The 20,877-nt window shown below is 40.9% G+C and overlaps 1 protein-coding gene across 1 annotated transcript in view; it reads right to left on the bottom strand.

Moving 5' to 3' along the window:
• Window positions 1–20,877, bottom strand: part of LOC103925593 (protocadherin alpha-C2-like) — a 67,718-nt gene that overhangs the window by 20,066 nt on the left and 26,775 nt on the right. The window contains exons 5-6 of the mRNA XM_009334325.1: window positions 18,673–18,694; window positions 18,519–18,607 (exon numbers count right to left, since the gene is read on the bottom strand). Of these exons, the coding sequence (XP_009332600.1) occupies window positions 18,519–18,607; window positions 18,673–18,694 (111 nt within the window). The remainder of the gene's footprint in view (window positions 1–18,518; window positions 18,608–18,672; window positions 18,695–20,877) is intronic.

The following is a 20,877-nucleotide window of genomic DNA, read 5'->3' as shown; positions in this document are numbered from 1 at the left end:
TTCCAGGCATTGTGTATCGTTAAGGGAAGACATCAACTGGACTGGGAAATCTACATTCCATAAATGAGCTAAAAATAAAATTTAAAAAGATACAGGTAATTAGGAGTCTCCAAACAACCCTCGCCACAACCTCAGCATTTTAATCCTTCAACAGGAGCAGGTACAGGTAAGAAGATGAGTGGTCAGCCCATGTAAGGAGAGAACAGCCACTTGCTTGAGTAGTACAGAGCCTCACTTTCCATAGAAAGCAGGGGCTAAACATGCATGTAAGATTTTCCCTCATTTCGAGGATTCAGAAAAAAACCTGGGGTTCTCCCACAACAGTAACTGGATAACCTGTTCATTTCAGTAGAAGCAGAAAACAATGAGATTTCACAGAAATCCAGGTCTCACTGGTCTTGGCCTAGGACTGCTCCTAGAGCATGAGATGCAGTGATAGTCTACGCATTGCATGACTCACAACGGTTCAAAGATGCCATGAGGAAGGGCATGCCAATGCAAGGCTGAGACTCCTAGCCATGAGCATAGCTATTCATCCCTTCCGGGGGAATGAAAGTCCCTGTCCTTGGAAAGGAATCCCCAAGGGCAACAAGGCAACTATGGCTTGGGGAGGACAAGGAGCACAAGCTGTGGTTCAAAGAGAACAAAATATAAATACCATGTTTTCTGCTCCCCACTCAGATCTTCTGTCCCCTCTTTCACGTAAATTGTAAGGATGCTAAAAGCAATACCTCAGTGCATGAAAATAATGCTGATTACCTAAAAGTGAGATACAAATGCATGAAAATAGCACTGTCACTTCAACAGGATGGAGGAAAGAGAGAGAAAACTAGAGCAAGGTATTACACATATGTGGATTACAGAAAAAAATTTATGGCCGTGTAGATGGAGAATTCACTAGAAGTGAAGGATCAATGCACAAGGATTTCCTCTATACTGAGAAATCATCAGAAAACCTGTAGCTAAAAGGGTTAATAGTGTAGGAAGGGGAGTGGATACAGGCAGGAACTCTGAACGATGGGTTCTTCTACTCTTTCAAGAATCTGGTCTTGTTGTGTTATTGCAAGTCAACAATCTGAAGGGCTTCCTGGATACTGATAGGAAAGTACAGAATTTGGAAAGGCAATTGGTGACACTATAAACTGTTTACTCCCTTCCTGTCCTTTGGTCCAGGTTTGTCCATTCATGGTCTCGGTCTCCTGTGGACTACTGGAGTTTTCAGAAGTTAGCATTATTCAGATTTCTTCTGCCTTATTCAACTTCAGCTTGTCTGCCTGGCCAAATTTTCCTGTCTTGGGGCAGGTTTCATCTCACTTAGATAAACTGTAAAGCTGAGTCTGCAATGAAAGGGAGGTAGTTGCCTACATCCTTCCTACACTCAGTAGAAAGAGGCATTTCTAGGGTATGATTTGAGGATTTTTCTCCAGGCTTTCTTTCTTTCTTTCCCACTAAAATGGTAATCTTTAAATGGGTGCCATTCAAGTGTCTTGGAGTTCCTCTATTATCTGTATATATCGATAGTGAAAAATCTTTCAAGTCCTAATGCCCTTAAGCATTTACTCCCAGAAATGCCTACCAAAAGCTGAGACAAAGACAGACAGCTAGACTGATGAGTCCTCTCATTCTGTCTGGCAGAACACAGTCCCTGCACCATGGTCAAGAAAGACTGCCTTGGGCAGATCAGTTTGTCCTCAGATGGTGGGAATAGCTGGTATTTTTTTCAATGAATTGTCAATGATGATTCTCAGTTTACCTGTAATTTTTTTAAATAATTATTTGGCTGTGGATCCATTTTTCTAATTTTAGTGGATATAACAATTTCTTTTCTTCAGGGACTCTGTTCTTTCTACGGTGGTATTACTACATCTGATGGCCATCTGCATTTCACTAGTTTCATGGACTGTACAGTGGATTCTGTTTTGACTTCAGCTTCCTCTTAGAAACATATCCTTACAGGGCGTGAGAAGGGCAGGAAGAACCCACGACGAGTTCTCCCTCCTCTCTTCCTGTGAATATGCTCATGCAACACTGCAACCATGTGCAAGGCTTGCTCTGCCTGCTATGATGAATTCCAAGCAATAGCGTCTCATGGATAGTGGGTTTCTTCTCAACAGCCTGCTATTGCCCACTAGCCATTAAATAGTTCTGTTAAAACAACACAAGCATTTGATCACGTTCTCCAATCCAATATTGCTGCTTACCAGTATTGCTGATTATATCGCAGCTAGCAGCACAATCCATCTGAAATAGAATTGGTCATTGATCAAATAGACCGGCTGCACATATGGCAGCTGAATGCCTGGCAGCTCTTTCTGACTAGTCTATCTACTGAGAATATCTGGGTCTGCTAAAATTACACCATAGGTTTCATCATCATTGAAAGCTTCCACATCACCAGGTGCATCCTTGTACCTAGTTTTTCTTAGGCTGGATGGCTACAGTATCCAGATTTAGAGTAAATCTGTTTCCGTACACAGTGTCACTGCTTGCCTCTCCCAGCACAGGGCAAAGGTTATAGTCTTAACTAAGAACACAGAAGTCATGGCTCTGTGTATTTTGGCCTCCGTCTGCAACACAGATGTCAGCATTTCCAGTAGTCATGATAGGCTACTCAAATAATAGTGAAAAAGGAACTTGGTGACCATAATTCAGCTGATCTGTTTTAGCTACCTGCTCTAGGAAGTGACAAACTAAATGTAACATGTCATTTCTCTCCACCACAATTTGCTTGAGCTCACAAGTTTGTGTGACCAACTGGGATGCTATCATTTACACCACAGGTGACTAAAGCTAAACCAAAACCCCACCCTCTGTTTTTTTGCTGATTCTGTTTCTTACGTGTTGACCTGGTACACTTGTCTTGTGTTCATAGCAGTCAAATGTTGATCCGTCTCCTAAAGACCTGAGCATTTCCCTGATGTTGTATCTGGGGTTTTTCCAGATTTTTTTTTTTTTTGAGTGGCCCCAAAGCCAGATTCACTGACTGTTGCGATGCGTATCCACACCTGAGGCTCTGCATAAGCAAACCAGGGAGCACAAATGGGAGAAATGTTCAGTATTTTTGCAAGTTCACTGCAATATGGAGGAGCCATGCACGCTGAGCATAGCCTAAGTTGTTACAGCATAGCTGTAACCCATCTGTATCTCATCTCTGATTTTGGAAATCAGTGTCTCCAGTGCTGGAGTTCTATGATCTTCATGCAGATATCTATTTGATATTCTACTTCATAGATATACTTAAAAAATAAAGTATCTTAGAAGAATTAATTCTGTCAGGGGATTATTATACTTCTCAAATCCCTTATCAAATGCTTCACTATTCTTGGACATACTATCTCTTTCATTGTTTGTGTTCTTCTTATTCAGATAATGAAAGTCCTTATCTTCCTTTTCTCTTCCTTATCTGTTATGATCAACTCTACAACAAGATCAGTTCTTGTTTCCTCTTTCTGCCACCATGTTTTCACAAGGTTGATTCTCTACAAGCACAACAGTCCTTTGTTCTGAAGATGCAGTTCCACCATTTAGTCTGTGGTATCCCTACCCTTTTTTTGTGCCAGTATTAGTTCTCATCAGCAGCTAATTGAGTTGAAAATTAAACCTACACAGGCCTTTTCAGGCAGATCAGCTCCCTGAACCAGCTAAATCTATAGTCAGAGGAGAAACAATACTGATTTGAGAGAGGACTGGAATGTATAGCAAGAACTAAAAGAAAAAGCAAAACCAAAAATCCCAGACTGAGACTGGTATAAGCTGATATGGAACTACACAAAGCCCATCCATTTAACCACATAGCCTCCCTGAAATGCAGGCAAGCTCTTCCCTGCTACAAGCCTCACTATCTTCCCTGCCAGCTGCCTCCATGTTTCTTGCAATACAAGCTGGGTAAGAGCAGGGAAGTATCCCATTGTCTGAAAGTTGAGAACTCTTTTTTTTAAATTAAAATTACTTGCAGTAAGCCTGGTCCTACACAGGTAGGATTACAGACATCAGGACAGAGATCAGCTTTCTAGTGCTTCCTCCAAACTCTTGTTTGTGCAGCCTCTCTGATTCCTCCATCCTCCACAACCTTGCTTAACCATAAAAAAAAAAAAAGACAAATAGCAGCAAAAATCTGCTATTTTTATTTTGGTTTCCTAGCAACTCTGCAGGCCAACTTGGCAGTGATTTTGTACTGAGCACTAGTTAACATGGGGTTGTTGCAGCTCTTCTCAAAGAGATACTTTAGACTTTATAACTCCTTCTTTCTCTCCTTTAATGCACAAGTGGAGTGTGCTCTAAGGCTGCCTGGAAGATTAGTATGAAGCAGGAAGAAACACCTCCATTTTACTTTTACCTGCATTCCATCCTCTGATGTTTTTTTACTTCACATGAAGGAACTGTGAAGAGTTCTTAAACTAGTATTCAATTCAAATTAATCAGGGGAAATAAACAAATGGAAAAGAGAATCTGCAGATTAGAGTGAAGTTATCATCAAAGATCGTCAGCCGTGGCTGACCTCACATCATAGCTATGAAGGACCCAGACGCAGTTTCTACAATGTTTATTACAAACACTTGCCATCTGGGAATGGCAAAAAGCAAAATACCAGGCAAGAATAAGGAGGTTAATTGTAAATCTTGATGAGGATTAAGCTTTTAAAATTATATTTGACATATAATTTGAAGAGTCATAAAAATGCATCAAGAAAAACAATCATGGCACCAGTATTCACAACTGGGAATATATTTTCCACTGAGAACAGCTACAAAGCTGGCAGAAATACTCTGAGCTTCCCATCATGCTGTTTAGCCAACATGCCTCAGAAAAGATCAGAAGTTGACCTGCACAGATTTAATCTGCATGACCCATGGCCTCCCTGCTAGGGCTGCCAATTAGTTTCAGTTGTGATAGCATTTTCCCTGATGTGGCAAATTGCCAGTGAGGAACTGGATTAGGATCACCAAATTATTTTGCCTGTCAGCTCAGAAGTAAGTAGTTCTCTTTCTCATTAATGGGTCTTCTAGACAGGTTTAGCTGCAGTTTGAAAGTCTATACACTGAGATGGATATACTGATTTACAGTGTGGAACAACAGAAACATGCTTTGTTCTATCTCCAAACTTCACTGCTGAAAATAGTTTTACTATATAACTGCACCTGCACTCTTCAGAGGGGTAAACCCAGGGATCCAGAGTGGACCACAGCATATGTGGTCCTTGTGAAACGCTGTCATCTTTCTTGCCCCACGGGAAATAAGCTCAATTAAAAACAAAAGGTGATGTTCACCAAGCTGAGTGGTGCGTTTGACATGCCAGAGGGACGGGATGCCATCCAGAGGGACCTGGACAAGCTGGAGAAGGGGGCCCATGTGAACCTCATGAGGTTTAACAAGGCCAAGTGCAAGGTCCTACACCTGGGCCGGGGCAACCCAGTATCAGTACAGGCTGGGGGATGAAGGGATTGAGAGCAGCCCTGCCGAGAAGGACTTGCGGGTACTGGTGGATGAAAAACTGGACATGAGCCAGCAACGTGCACCCACAACCCAGAAAGCCGACTGAATCCCAGGCTGCATCACCAGCAGCGTAGCCAGCAGGTCGAGGGAGGGGATTCTGCCCCTACTCTGCCCCTAGAGCCCTGCGTCCAGCTCTGGGGTCCTCAGCACAGGAAAAACATGGAGCTGTTGGAGCGCGTCCAGAAGAGGGCCATGAAAATGATCAGGGGGATGGAACACCTCTCCCATGAGGAAAGGCTGAGAGAGTTGGGGTTGTTCAGCCCAGAGGAGAGAAGGCTTTGGGGAGACCTTATTGCAGCCTATCAGTACTTAAAGGGGGCTTATAAAAAAGATGGCGGCAAACTGTTTAGCAGGGTCTGTTGCAACAGGAAAGGGGAATGGATTTAAACTAAAGGGGGACAGATTTAGACTAGATCTAAGGAAGAAATTTTTTACGCTGAGGGTGGTGAAACACTGGCACAGGTTGCCCAGGGAGGTGGTGGATGCACCATCCCTGGAAACATTCCAGGTCAGGTTGGACGGGGCTGTGAGCAACCTGATCTAGTGGAAGATGTCCCTGCCCACAGCAGGGGGGTTGGACTGGATGACTTTTAGAGGTCCCTTCCAACCCAAACTATTCTATGATTCTATGTTTATTGTGCTGCTTTATTTCTCCCACCTGCAGTGAAGTCTGGGAATAACTGAGGCAGATAATCCGACACTAATGTTATTAATTTATTTTAATTCTTCTGTTTCCAGCTACACATGTGGGAGAGTCTGCTACCTACTTAGCGTAAATTTGCAGCAAGATAATAATCTACCAAGAATAGGTAATTTTTGTCATGAAGAGATGACATTATGTATGATAACTAGAGAGAACAAATCCCTTGGAAACCTAATGAGTAGTGTGGTGCTAGCACACTCCTCCTGCTGACAGTCTATGCATGCCGCAGTTGCAGGTTACTTCTTTGGGCCAGCTTATCTTCTATATGTGACTGAATACATTTGACTCCAGGCATTTGGAAAGGACACTGCTTACCATTACAGTCTGTCTGCTTATACTGTCTGAGATGACAACGGGAGCAGTTTGAAATGGTATGGTGAACACTGAAGACAAAGTATTCAGTTACTGTAGTTATTAATTATGACCACTTAAACACCACTATAGGCATGCAAGTTGATTTACCACTAAAATGACAGCCTTTTGCTCCTGGGAGTATACAGGATCATGGAAAAGTAATACAGCACACGACAGTGAAAAACTGAGAGCAGGAGAGAGGAGAATGTAATTTGCAACTGCAGATCCTGAGATGTGTTTAATGTGTAACGTTCCTTGGTAATGAAAAATCCAGTTTGGATTTTGTGTCTTAAAAGCAATGTTGTAAGGTCTGTAGGCAGTGTTTGAAGGAAACCTGCGGGAGGAATTGTTCATTCTACATTTTTCAGTATTATGATAATATTTTTAATACAGGTTTTGCCATTTTTCACTCGCTGCCTTTGTTCAAAACCCCTCTGATTTTATTCTGAGTCTTACAACATCCTGTTCTTCCTTTAAGCTCAGCTACTGTATTCAAGTGATTATGTGCAACAAAAATATCAGAAAATTGAATCAAGAGAACTAAAGAAGCTTCAGGACTTTCTTGATTGTTTTTGAGCTCAGTCTATGGTTTCTTGATTTCCAAGTGCCTCCCAGTGTATTGAAAATCTGAATGTGAAAAACCTGCTAAAATTACTTGAAGACCAGAGCTTTCCTCTTGAAAATAACTAGGTATTTCTTTTTCAAGGTTTGAATAACCAAGCTAGAATAAGCAATCCATAGGACCAGGCACTAGGCCAAGGAGGCGTGATTACAGGATAAGAAGGTATAACCTAAGACAAAATCCCTCGGCCAGCTCTAGTAACCACAGGGACGAATGCAGCGAGGGAAGTGTAGAGGACCTCTCTTGCCATTAATTGTCTAAGTGAGCCCAAGGAGATTAGCTGCACAACTAGGTATTTAATCAGTGCCGCCCCCAGCCCAGGCAGCAGCCTGTCTTGTGTGGGCTTCAATATTATAGGCCTGAGATCTGACCTTTGCCTGGAGATTGAACTCCCTTTGCAGCCCCTCAAACCCCACCCCGCTCTATGCAACAGCATAGCACATACACTCCAAGAGAGCCTGTGAATCCATTGGCACAGGATTTGCTTGCCAGTCAACAAATCTTACTTGCTTTTTCAACAGCTCCTTTTCTTAACAGTCAAAAAACAAGTCATGGGAGGCAGGCACAAGACAGAACTGGGCCACTAACAAATGCAAATGAAGTGCTTGCTCTGTTCCTAGTAACAAAATCGATCAAAATATAAGCAATTTAATTTCATGATGCTCAAATCACTACCAATGAATTCTATTCTAGCTCCAGTCTCCTTGATAACATTTGTTGTGGGATGAACTGCTGCTGTTAACTGTTTTGCTCTGGTTGCCTTTTGGTATTTGATCCTGGCACTGCGTGCTGAGCTGGGGTGTGCAGGCTCCGCACAAGGTCCTGCAGGCTGCACCAAGTGTCCCCTGCCTTCTCTGAACCTGTCCTATCTACCTGTGCAAGTAGAAGCAGCACGCTATTTTTCGCAGCACAAACACACACAAACAATTTCCACAAGATCACAAAGGGTTTGAGGTTTTTTTTTCTTCCTAATTAAACCATTTATTTTGCTAGCTGTATGTGCATGCTAAGAGGGGATGCTTTTAGGGATGGGTGACTGTAATTATACAAGACAAGAGCAGAGAAGCTGCACTCAGATTCATTCCCTCCACAGCCAGAGCCTTGATTTTCTAAGAATTAAATCCCCATAATGAAGGGGATGCCTTTGCATGCTGCTATTACTGTTTTACATCTCTCGTTACACCCTCTGAGTGCACACAAGTAATGACCGAATGAGTTTAGAGTTTAGCTCTCAAAATAAATTCAGCATCTCTAGGTCAATGTTACATAACTTAGAACGTTTGCTGGAAAAGTATGCACAGTATTGCAGTATTGCTTTCTCCGCTTCGTGCAGCCCAGTTCTCTTCTGGCAGTCCCACCAAAGCAAGGATAAGGCAAAGAGATCGGGGGGTGCAAAAGAAAGAAACATAATAGACAAGAGGAATGTGAAGCAGCCTCTGCCTGCCTCTTTAAAAGCAGGGCTGCTAAAGGTCTTACATCACAGGCAAAGGACCTGTAAGCACAGCAGTGAAACATAAAGGCTGAAACAACAACCACAAGGTGTCCAGGAAGCCCTGACCTAACAGGCTCTCTGTGGCTCAGCAGGCTGGAGAGGAGCAGTGGAAGGATGCCCCGAAGCAGGCTCACAGCTCTGTTATTCTTTGCTCACCCCTGCTGCAGTGAGAGCATCTGGGGCCAGATGGATGCTGATCCAGTCCTCAGCATGGCCAAAGAGCACTCGATGATAAGAATAGTTGTAATTTTTCTGCACCTTGTTTTTTTTCCTTTTTAAACCAGGATAATGATCATTCCCTTTCCCTTGTGTTCCCAGACTTTGTCTGCCCTGATCGTGTAAGTGGTAAGTTCCTTAAGGCAAGGCTTGCCTTTTGCTATTTGTATGGGCTTTATGTAGTGCCATCTGACCTGAGAGGCACTGCCACACTACAACATTAATAACAGACGCTGAAGCAATGCCCAGTTACAAAAATAAACACATGAAAAATACATTCATGACCCTTGTGTACAGCAAAGTGCTGCACACAGGCAGACATCCATTAGGGGAAGATGAAATATCACACAGTGGTCTGTACTCCCTCAACCTTTTTTCTCCTTCCATCGCTTGCGATATACGTACATTCCAGATCAAAATTTCTTAGAATTGCTTAGAACCTTCCTTATTTTATCCACCTGTTTTCTATCAGTGAATTGTATATTGCAAGAGATAACAGGGTTGAAATTCCTCTGGGATCATGAATATGATAGGTTGTTTTAACATTTACTTGAGTATATTTTCTTTTAAGAAAATCTAAAAAGACTAAAATTAAGTAGAGAAAGAGAAAAAAAAAAAAAAACAAAACACAAAAGGGAGGCACAACAGGGAGAAAATGAAGCAGTTGTGAGCTCATGTGGAAACAATTTGATTACCATCAATTCCCCAAAGTACTGACCTGCTAAACACTTGTTTAGCTTATAAGTTCTGACAAGATCATAACCCAAGGTAGCACAGCTGCAAGTGAGTGATTTTTCTATTTATTTATTGAAACCTCTGAGAAAATAATAGAGGTGGGAATCAAAATCCATGTCTTCTGCGTAGCTACAGAATATTACCAGTAGGCATGCAGGACAAACTCCCTGGTGTTGTTACCAAGATCACAAAGCAGCACATGCCTTGAGCAACGGACAAGTGAAAAAGTTGCTTAGATTTGAAAATTGGACTTCATTTTATTTATAAAATAATGTCCTACCAGATGTCTAGGAATCAATCACATCATCTGGCAAATCTATTTTTTTGTAAGAAGTATTGTTCCTCCGCTTTTTTGCTCAGTTACAGCATCATCTGGGGTATGACTAACTTCTAGATGGTAGGTTAATCGGGGTGGCAAACCTGATAAACTAGCTGGAGTTTCTGGTGTTTGATTCAAAAGAGTTAACAAACTATTGGCCATTACAGACATAACAAAGTTAACCATAATCTAAATCAGGTACTTTTCAAGAGATGTTACTTTGTTCTTAAAACAAAGAGTAGAGTTAGTAACAGCTATCAAATGAGAAACATTTTTTAGGTGCAACTGTAACTTCCATTTTGAGGAGGCAAAGAGATTATTATAGGAAAAGATGAATTAAGTAGACAAGGAGTTATTGTCATTAAACTTTCTCCTAGCACCTAAATACAGAAATTATAGCCAGCTAGCCAGCTAAACCACTTGTGTAAAATCTCTTACTTTATCACTCTTTAAAGTGACAAAGTCTTGAGCTGCAGCAGCTTTTGTCCACAGTTTGGGAACACCTGCTTCGTATTACTCAGTCACAGAAAACCACTAACCTTTTGCTCCTGTTACTCTTATTTTATTCCAGGTTTTAGAAATTTTGCAGGTTTCCTGTGTTATTAGTATCTCAGCTGGAGCTATCAGTCTTACATGGATCTTCAAGAAATCTGCGTTGGAACAATCACCCCATGTGGAGATCAGAAGTTGGACGTGGTCATCTCCACTTTGGCAAATTCAACAACTGGCTCCAGTCAGGGACAAATGTGGCCCTAATCTAAGTGGACGGGCTGCACGTGCACAGGGACCTGACTAAACGATGAGATGCACAAATGCCTTCTGCATTGCCTGGGGCTAATGAAAAAGGTTAATTCCTCTCACAAATCTTTGCAGCAGGTGGAAACAAGAATTCTCCACAGTATATGGAGACATAAACTCTTTGAAGATCATTCTCTTTCACAGTCAAAATGAAAACAAATTCTTAGTCAAATATATCAAGACAAACAGACCACACAAATGTGAAGTTTCCAGCATTAGCCTTTTTCAAATTCTGATGAGTCCTTTTTTCTTGTTCCTTACACTGAGTCTCCAAGGACTAAGGCATCACACACTATTAAATCTCTCATCCAATGTCATCTAATTTACTTGGTACACCCCACTGAAAAATAATAAACCCCGTGATAAAGGTCACAAATTCTATTTCAGGTCAGTCATGGGTTTTTTGGAGCTAAGAGGAAAATAACAAAATAACAGAAAGTAAATTTAACAGTAGCCAAATCATGACTGCAGTTTCTGTATAATATAATCTATCTTCCCCTCCTTTCTTTGCCCACTCAGCTGAACAGAAATCTAAACTAACCTATTCATTTACCTAGTCCTGGCTGCAAATACTGAAAGCCCAAATTGCTGGTTCAACTATAGTTTGCATGTGGTAAAGCAGACAAGTTCCTGGTCAGAACAGTCATCAGCTTTTAAAAAATAATAATCAGTATGTCAAGCTGCATCTGCCATAAAAATATTTACATTTTTTGACATGTTCTTTTGAAAAATCTTTCTGATTTCAAAATGCTTTTCTTCAGCCCAAGCAGCATCTGAAATTCTCAGCCCTCTCCAGCTTCCATCAGGCTGTCAGAAATGAGAAGCATTTATCACAGAAAATTCTTAGTTCAGAGTGAAATATTGAAAAGGTGATGTGTGGCCAAGCCAATGATCTACATTTCAGCATTCCTGGAATAACAATGCAGAGGGGAGACACAGTGGACAGATGAGCAGGAAGAGACCAGAGTCGTTAGATGAAAGGAATAAACAAGTTTTGAAGAGAAATAGGGAAGAGAGAGGTGCATACTTGGCAAAACAGATAGGTAACAGGAAAGAGGTGAAAATGGAGGAAACAGAAGTGGAAAGCCAAAGAGCTGGAAGTATACAGGGAGTATCCCGGGAAGAAAGCGTACTTGGAGTAGGAGCAAAATTGAGGACTGTGCATCATGTTGAAAGTCTCAGCAACTAGATGGAATTAACTTGAGAATTCAGTGACCAAGGTCAAAACATGAGATAAAAGAAAGGGATTTAACCTTATATGGTCCTAGCAGATTATTTCTATTTCAGTATAGTGTCATTGCTCTGCATCTACATGAGAAACCTGGCATGATTTCCTTCTCCGGACTCTACCGAGCAGGTAGAGATACTACAGCTTTAAATAACGATTTTAGTATGCTTTATGGGGATGATTTTTTCCATGATTACAAGAGGCTGTGAACCAAATCTCTATGATACTTTATGATGTAGGCTTAGGAACTAGTTAAACTGCTTACGACCTTCATTTTGGACATTTATTATATCACTGATTTGAAGACTGATTTTCACAACAAACATGAATAACTTGGCTGTTCTGTATTTTCCCTATTTTATCCTTTAAAAATATTACATATATTATCACAGTGGTTCTTAGACCACTTAGGTATGGTTCTTAGAGCTGGTATTTTGATATGTAGGTATTTCTGGTTTTGAAAGTTCATAGAAAATTAGTTATGGATTAAAATAAGTATAAAGGATACAGATGTGCACAGCTGCTTTTTCTAGCTCCTTCCATTTTAAACAGCTGAAACATTCTGCAACAAACCAAGATCCCAGTTTTGTATTCTGGGTTGCTAATTAGTTATTATCTTTTACAGCTTTAATCAATGAACTGCTAAAGCTAAGCCAGACCAGTGTTCTGAGCCATTATTTGTAAATTAACCTTTAACAGTCTCAAAGCAGCAGCACTTTTGGCCCCTGCACATTCTTTGCAGTGACTGCTTGACGGGTCTTAATTAGCCCCTTTTTCTGTAGATAAGGAAGGTTATTTGAAGAAGGTGAATAGAAACTCACTGACATCTAAGAAGAAATTGTTCTCCATTTACAACCACAATGTAAAGCCATATCATATGAAATATGTTGCACCTGAGGTCTTATAGCACTCAGTTATTTCCTTAGGCTCTTTCTCTTTAAACTGAATTTTTAGAAAAATACTTCAGAAGCCAAGAGCCTTGTGACAATATTGTGGTCCCCTGTGAGCTTTTACCGGAGTGTTATGCCTGCTGGATTTCAAGAACAGCGTCTGTTGCAACAGTGAGAGTGTCAAACTTTAACCCCCCCCCATTCATTCCCTTCTGTGCTGATGTTAAATGGTCGCAAAGACAGAGAGAGATCAAATGATTTTTCCATGAAAAGAACAAACAACTTCAGTGTGGCTTTCTGTCCCCCTCATCACAATCTATTACCCAATCTCGGTGTGCCAATCTTCTTTCCAGTGACCTATGCTCAGTAGTCACTTAAGAGTCTACACTGTACCATTCCCAATGCTATCTGCCTCCTGCAGACCTCCTAGCATCCTTTCCAATTGTTTCCCTCTACCAGATCCTCTGTGCTCACCCTCCTATTCCAAGATTTTTACTGGTGTGTCCCCCCCCCGTCCTTAGATTTCTCTGCTCAGATCTCTCCCACTTACACTAATGCCCCATCTCTCATCAGGGCCCTTCTCATACTGTTCCGTTGGAAGAAAAGTGTCTCTTTCTGACAGAACGTTCTTGTTCAAGTAGGATTTACTTGCTTGACATACAAATTAGTCTGTGAAACACGGAACTGTGTATACCACAGCTTACACTAGATAATCATAATAATTTCTTCTCCTATCAATGCGTTCTTGGGCATTTTTATTAAAATCCACACAAGCATCCCCTTTCCCTTTCTTCACAGCTTTCCCACAGTCATTCCATTCCCAACACTCTACCCCAAACCAGCAGTATAAAACTTACTAGGAAGACTGACTTTACCTTTCAGATCATTTTGCTTATTTGCCATATGTATAGTTGCTTCTCATTTAATTTTCAGTGTTCATCACTTACTCTACAGCCCATGCCCTATCAATGGACCTCTTCTACATTCCAGCTGATTGGAGCAGGAACCATCCTCCAAGAGCAACATAAATCTATTCCAGAGCAACTGTAGTTCCCAGCATAAAACCTAAGAGTCTCTACAGTCTTTCGGGACAGTCTGAGAGTATATGGGCATGGAATATCCCTAGCTAGCATGGCATGTGTAAAAAGGTCACAGTTAGGCAGGGGGTAAGGAACAGCAGGAAAAACTGAATAAGAGAGGAAAGCTGTGGTAGAAACAAACTTCAGAGGACAAACGTTGAAAGAGTGAGGCTTGGGGTGATAGGAAACAAGGAGCTATATACAGTTTTGTATAAAGATTTTATATATATACAAACATATATATATATAAAAAAAATGTATACACATACATATATAGCACATACAGTCCTCTTCAGACCTAGAGTTGATCTCTGGGTTTCTTGGTTATAATATTCCCCTGCCTTTTCAAGTAGCTATGAAACCCATAGCTAACCTGTCTCTCCTGCTTATTTCTCTTAAGGAATAGCAGCCAATATTACTACTGCTGTTTACTTGGCCAGTTCAAGGGATAAACATATGCACCATGAATATCAAGCATGGAGGACTGCCCATGTTGAGGTCAGTAGATTCTCACAAAATATAATTGCTTTTTTCATAAGAGTGCTTTAAAAAACAAGGCTACCACCTCTCTAATTACCTGGGAAAAGGAAACAAAAATGACGGACATACTTAGAAGAACGTTATCACTGCAAAATCAGAAGCATAAAACTAGCATATTTTAGGATTGCATTTGTCTATGCAACCTTAATTCAGTCCCTTGTGCATATTCCCCTCTAGCATATTTCAGGCTAGACCACTGAAATCCTAGCTCCCTTGAAGTCAGTGGCTATTTGCCATGGACTTCAGCGATGCCAGTATTTGACCCATAGTCTTCACCTACATGGTTCCAAATTTCAAATGCAGACTTTTTTCATGAGGTCCTTTCCTCTTTTGTTTACAGAGTTGTCTGAATGGAAGTATTTTTTTTCCCTCTGTATATGCGGTGTGTGGCCCACTGCCTTATTTACTGCACACATATTAAGCCTACATTGAATAGAGGATTTAAAATTCCTCATGGCTGTTTTTCATCACAAAACCTTATCGTTCTCCTGAGTCTTATATGTGCTATGAATGTGTCTTTAGACTGTTTTGTGAAGCACTTACATTACCAGTTCTGTTTCATAGATTGGAACCTGGAGCACAGAAGTACACACAGATTTGTCTAATGCCCACTAGTTCTAAGCTCTGAATTATGCATAAGTCTGATTTATTCAGAAATCTTCAGTGCTGTATATTTAGAGCAAAGTTTCTGTTCATCTTAGTTTCTATTACAACCTCCCACCACTTCTGCAAATCAAGCCCCAGTTATTCCGAGTTAGGCATCCAGAAAATAAAGTTCACTCAGACTAGTGGTCACCTATAGAAAGTCTAATATAATTGCCAAATCTGTTGAAGGACATAGAGCAGAAACCAGAAATCCGTCTGCATTTCCTGGACTCACTATATAGCATGTGAGGGACAAATGAGATGCCCCAGAGAGCTAAACCCCATGCTGTCCTCTACCCAGAGGGAGTTTGAGCCTTCTTGTCCCACTTCACTTGGAAGTATCCTGACTACAAACCTACAGACTATTGGACCGGTGCATAAGAAAATGCAAAGACAAATTAAAAATTCCAGATCGAGATTTCCCCTGCATGGGTGAAATATGGAATAACGTCAATAGGAGTGTTGTCAGTCAAATGAGGACCAGGTTTTGCTTGGGCAACACGTATTTGCTGAACATTGTGTGGTGTTTGAGTACAGCTATGCGTTAGGAATTAAGGAGTTACTGATTTAACACTTGACTTGTTCATCCTTCTTAAAGTGTTCCTATGACATCATCTTTGAATGCTCTCATTGATTAACTCTCTGAATCTGTCTCTGTGAGGCATCTTATCCGTAGCTTTTGTGGATTGTTAAATTAAATGAATGGTTTAGTGACAAACTGATTGGGATTAATCAATTGACTAAAACAACTGCATGGAGAATGTGTGGAGAGAACAGACTTGGAAGTGGTTTCTAGTAATCAGAAGTCGAGACCTGCAGCTGCCACAGTATGCTGACGATAACAGAGAAAATAAATAGCTTATCTAGGAGTTTATCTGGACACAGGTGCACTCCATTCACATGCAAATACTATGTCAGGAGCAAATGCATTTGTTGTCTCAATCGACTGCAATTGACTCTAATGAGTTCAATCTCTTCTGAAAAGCATCAGTTGTGTATGTTAACCTGATGAAAAATATTACAGGTCTTGAAACTAAACCAGAGAAAGAAAGAAGCATTGAAAGAGATATTTGTGGGAAACTGCAGATAGGAGTCTAAAACAGTGGTAGTAAATTGCTGAAAATGTGATGCGTGATGATGTACTTAAGTTATGAAAATTAACACAATCATTAATCCTAACTGAGATTTCCCTATGAATCACCTATTATCATTTGCTATTAAGGACCAGGCATATCTGTAGCTTTTGCTTACAAGAGAAGACTATTACCTCAAATCCAATAAAAAAAGGACTAATTAATGTTATGTCAGGGTCACTAATCCCTTGGGAGTAGACAAAGACTAAACAAATGAGTCTTCATTGTGCAAGAAAAAATATTCATTTACGAGGAACCTGAGTCACAAAAATTGGATTTAAAGGCAGCTGTAACTAGTGTGGGTATTCTGTAATGCAATTTTAATTAGTCACATTTTCCTGTATGGCAGAAAAATTTCCTGTGGCTGAAGATATTTCTTGAAACCTGTTTGAATACATTACCTAGAAATAAAAACCACAGAGAAACAATGATCTACAATGCTCGGTCCAAGGACCAGAACAAACAGCCCTGGCACTTGGACTGTCACCTCTCCAGCTTCCCAGCTCTACAGGGCCTCCTGCCAGCTTCTCCTCTCACTATGCCTTACAGTTTTCTCCACCCTACATAGCCACCAACATACAGAGCAGTGTGTGTGACAGGGATGCATTCATTGCACAAGTGCCTCATTGCATGGTCATGGAGCAATAAGAGCCAAGGGCTACTGCTGCTCCTCAAACAGAGAGATGTTCAGGTTCCCAAAGTGAGTCTAAAATGATAAGACCCAAAAAGAATAGCAGGGAGAAGTCCAGATAGTGGAACAGGGTTCTGGGACCCAAATGCCAACGGACCTCCTCAGAAGACAGGACCATCCTACCTTTGCATTTACATTCAGGTACTTAGAAATCTGCATTACCCGCAAGCAAACATCTGGGTGAGTATTTGCATCCATACTGAACTTGGTATAAGGTAATACACTAAGTGCTCAGTCAAGGGTGATTAGTGCAGCTGAAAAGCCTGAGGGAACCCCTTGTAAAGGTTAGAGTGACTTGTGGTGAGTGACTTGTGGTGACATTTTCAAATGCAAGCTCAACAGTTACGTGCCCTTCATAACATGCACGAGCTGTGTCTTCCTGCAAAGCCTGGAACAGAAGGAAGAGCACACAAAAACCAGGTAATTATAGCCTAGAGGCCCATTGTATATTATATTAATTTCCAAACCTGTTTCTGCAGACAACTCTTCTGCAACACCAGTGCAGGTTTTGCTGGGCACCATTAATTCATGGATATGTCGTAACTGTGACTGCAAATCCTGAAGTTGCTCCTCAGCCCTTTATCCAGGTAAAAGTTCCATTTAAGTCAAGGGAAAGTTTTGCACCAAAAGGTATTAAATAAAGCAGCTCTCACGTCTTCTCTGATAGAGATGCCACTTCTTGGCCTTTGACCTGTCTCTGTGATATGAACATCTCTCCTCACTTGAATTTCTGGAGGACTCATAATGCTCGCAGAGCTGTCATACAGGGCTCACAACCCTACACAGGGCATCCACTAAGTTGACAGCTTAGTTTGGACGTGACTGAAACCTCTGATCACACCAGTGACTGGCTGCTCCACTACCTCTCTGTATTATTCCTGCCTCAACATAAAAAGTGAGAATATTTTATTGCCTGCACTACAAAAGACAGAGGTGATTTTCTTTTCTTAACTCAGTTAGGACCTTTTGCCAATTCTTATTGACTGCTGTGAAGTCATCAGTCAGTGACTGAGTAAATGAAGCTACATTCTAAAATGTATTTTTGGTCATTTATGTTGATAAGCAAATAATAGTTTAGTTTCCATCATCGTGTACTAGTGAATGAAAATAGCTAGCAAAAAAAAAAAGGTCTGATTTCACCACAGAAAATGAGAAGAGGCATTCAAAGAGACTTACTGGGTTTGTAAAAATAACAAAGGGAGAACTGATAAGCTCCTACCCCAGTTTTACTGTTCTTTTGAAACAGAGGGCAAATCAGCTCTAGACTCAAGGATTTTGAATCTGAATACACACATCAGAACTGAAGTCCTTCCATTATTCCATTACACAGACCAATAACCTCCAAAGGCAGGGTGAAAGCTGGGATCAAGAACTCTTATCTCCAGTGCTCATCTGAGACTGAGTAAAGAAAAAGATGTATTTTATGCTTTATTATTCTGCTCTATTTAGATTCCACAGATTAATTTACAAGAACTTCACTCAGAGACAGAAAACAGAACAAAAACTAAGATGGAAGCATGAGGACGTCTACTAAGTTAACATTAGTTCCTCACATATATTCTGGATTTTCACACCCTTACCTGGAGTAGCACTGGAGACTGTTGGCCACTGCTGATCAGGCCCTCCTGGTCCTCCACGTAGGATTCCTGCCTCCTCCATATGCACAGCACTGAATAAGCATATATCATAGTTAGATTATACAGTTCCCCTCCGCCCTGGGCTTTATAACATTACCCTTTCTTGCTACTCTTCAAAGGTCATAACTGTTTGTTGCTGTGCAACTACCACTATAGCATTGCTTGATGCTAGCAAATTCTGCTGGAGCATTGGAGAACTAGCTATTTTGCCTTGCAAAAGTTATCTTTGAATATTTACTAAAACATGGTTGTGGCATAATTTATAAAACAAACATACCTGCGGGACACTTTGCTTTCATTGACTGGAAGTCGCTAACAAGGAAGTTACACACCTTCTTTGCTGTTATGACATATTAGCATTAAAGCAAATGATAAAAAAATTGGTGGAGTTAGTTCTGAGCTTCTGTCATTATGCTACTTTAACAGATCCCACTTTCCCAGGTTACTGCGTGCTTCTCATTAGCAATTCAGAAAGAGAAATACATTTTCTCAAATGCAGAAACTAACACAGCAAATTTTACAGTACATCGTGAGCACTTGGCCTTGAAAGCACCAATTCTGCTATTAGCCAGCACCTCAAATGGAAGGAAAAGAAAAAATCTGCTACTTTTAATGCAAAACTAAGCAAGTATTTGTGTGCAATTCCTTAGAGAAACAGGGTTCTGTGACCGTGTCCCTCCTCTCTGCTCATCTGCTTCTCAGCTCCCTTCCACACTCCCAGTTGAACTTAATGGGCGGTTTCAATCCAATGTCACAGACGTCAAGGGTCCTAGGGATACCAAATTTCTGCAAGTTTTATTAAAAATTAGCATTTTATGAAAATCATTAGCTGGGCAGGTCACACAGGTTCAGAACCTGAGATTTCAGATAAGGATGGGGGCTACCGATGTGAGAGAACAGAGGAACACATACAATTTCCCAGAAAGGCTTCATTAGCTCCCCTGCTTGTGCACGAATTGCTTTAAATGAACTCTGACTTTTCATCGATTGTTCAAGTAACTTCAGGCAAGATCTTGAACTCTGTATAGAAAGGAATGTGGATCCACAGGATCATGTTGGGAATACACAAGAGCACGCCTGGCTCTGAGGACCATAGGTAAGATGCTTAGGTAAGCAGGAGAATTCCTGCTTCAGGATCCTGCTCCCCAGACTGTTTATTCATTTTGCAGTAAGCAGTCGGGGATTAAAAAAACCCACAACAGCAGGAACATAATAGAAAGAAAGCAGTTTGCCCAACAGGCCACAGAATCAAGCTTGCTCTTTCTTCCTTTCCTTCTGGTCCCTGAGGTTTAGGTTCCTTTTTACACAGCAGCCCAAAGCCAGCTGGAGAGGTACACTGTGCCCTCACCCACATGAAGCACAGTCTCAGGGATGGACAGTCTGAATCTGAGTTTTGGACTTCAACCTTATGAAGACTCCTCAGCCCTGTGGATAATGGATAAAAGGTGATGACTACTGTCCCATTGCACCAACAATTTTTGGGAAATGCATACTGTCTTGCACTTTGTAGTGCTACTAGGAACTATTGCAGCCTTGTAATTACATCTAAACCTGTAAGGTAGTCTTATTAATCATGTCAGATTACACCTGAATATATAACCAGTTTTCTAATCTGCTCAGGAAGGGAGAGCAAAGATATTATTTTATTTAGGCTCTACAAAAACAACTTTATTATAATTCTTTTTTTTCAGGTGCACAGAGTAGCAAATTATAGCAGAGTCTGCTTGTGATGTTAGGCAGAGGACTTTCAAAGATGTCTAAAGAGATTTGGACACAGCCTCACTTTTCATTCTTTTGAAAATCCATCTCATCTTCAAAATGTCCTTTAAACTGTATTAATCATCTTGATTGCACCATGTGGTTAATAAACCGACTGCAGGAGCAGCATATTTTTATGGTAACGAGAGACAAGATGGAAAACACATCAATGCTGCAGACAGTCTTGAAACATATCAGCATAGATGATTACAGGGAGCCTTAAAGTAAACAAAAACTGTATAATCACAGTTAAATAATTCAATAATTGGAGCAATTATGCCTCGACAGTCAATGTATAAAAAGGCAGGAGGTAAACACAAAACCCCCACAGATCTATGGTAGTATAATGATAGTGCAAGATGCAGTCAGACTGAGTCTGTAACACTTGGAGGTTGGAAGTGACAGCAGCAGAACTCAGGTGCTTTCCATCTCAACGTACAGACATGGTCCGTGTAGGGCATCAGAGGAGCCAGACAGCTTTGTCCTTTTCACAGAGGACAAAGACAGAATTCCCCTTCATGTGGGGAAACACCATACGTACCTT

This window comes from Pygoscelis adeliae, unplaced genomic scaffold (genome assembly GCF_000699105.1).
Source record: "Pygoscelis adeliae isolate BGI_AS28 unplaced genomic scaffold, ASM69910v1 Scaffold571, whole genome shotgun sequence".
Taxonomy (NCBI): Eukaryota; Metazoa; Chordata; class Aves; order Sphenisciformes; family Spheniscidae; genus Pygoscelis; species Pygoscelis adeliae.
Note: the sequence above shows the minus strand (reverse complement) of the source record. Positions and strands in the feature narration are given on the sequence as shown.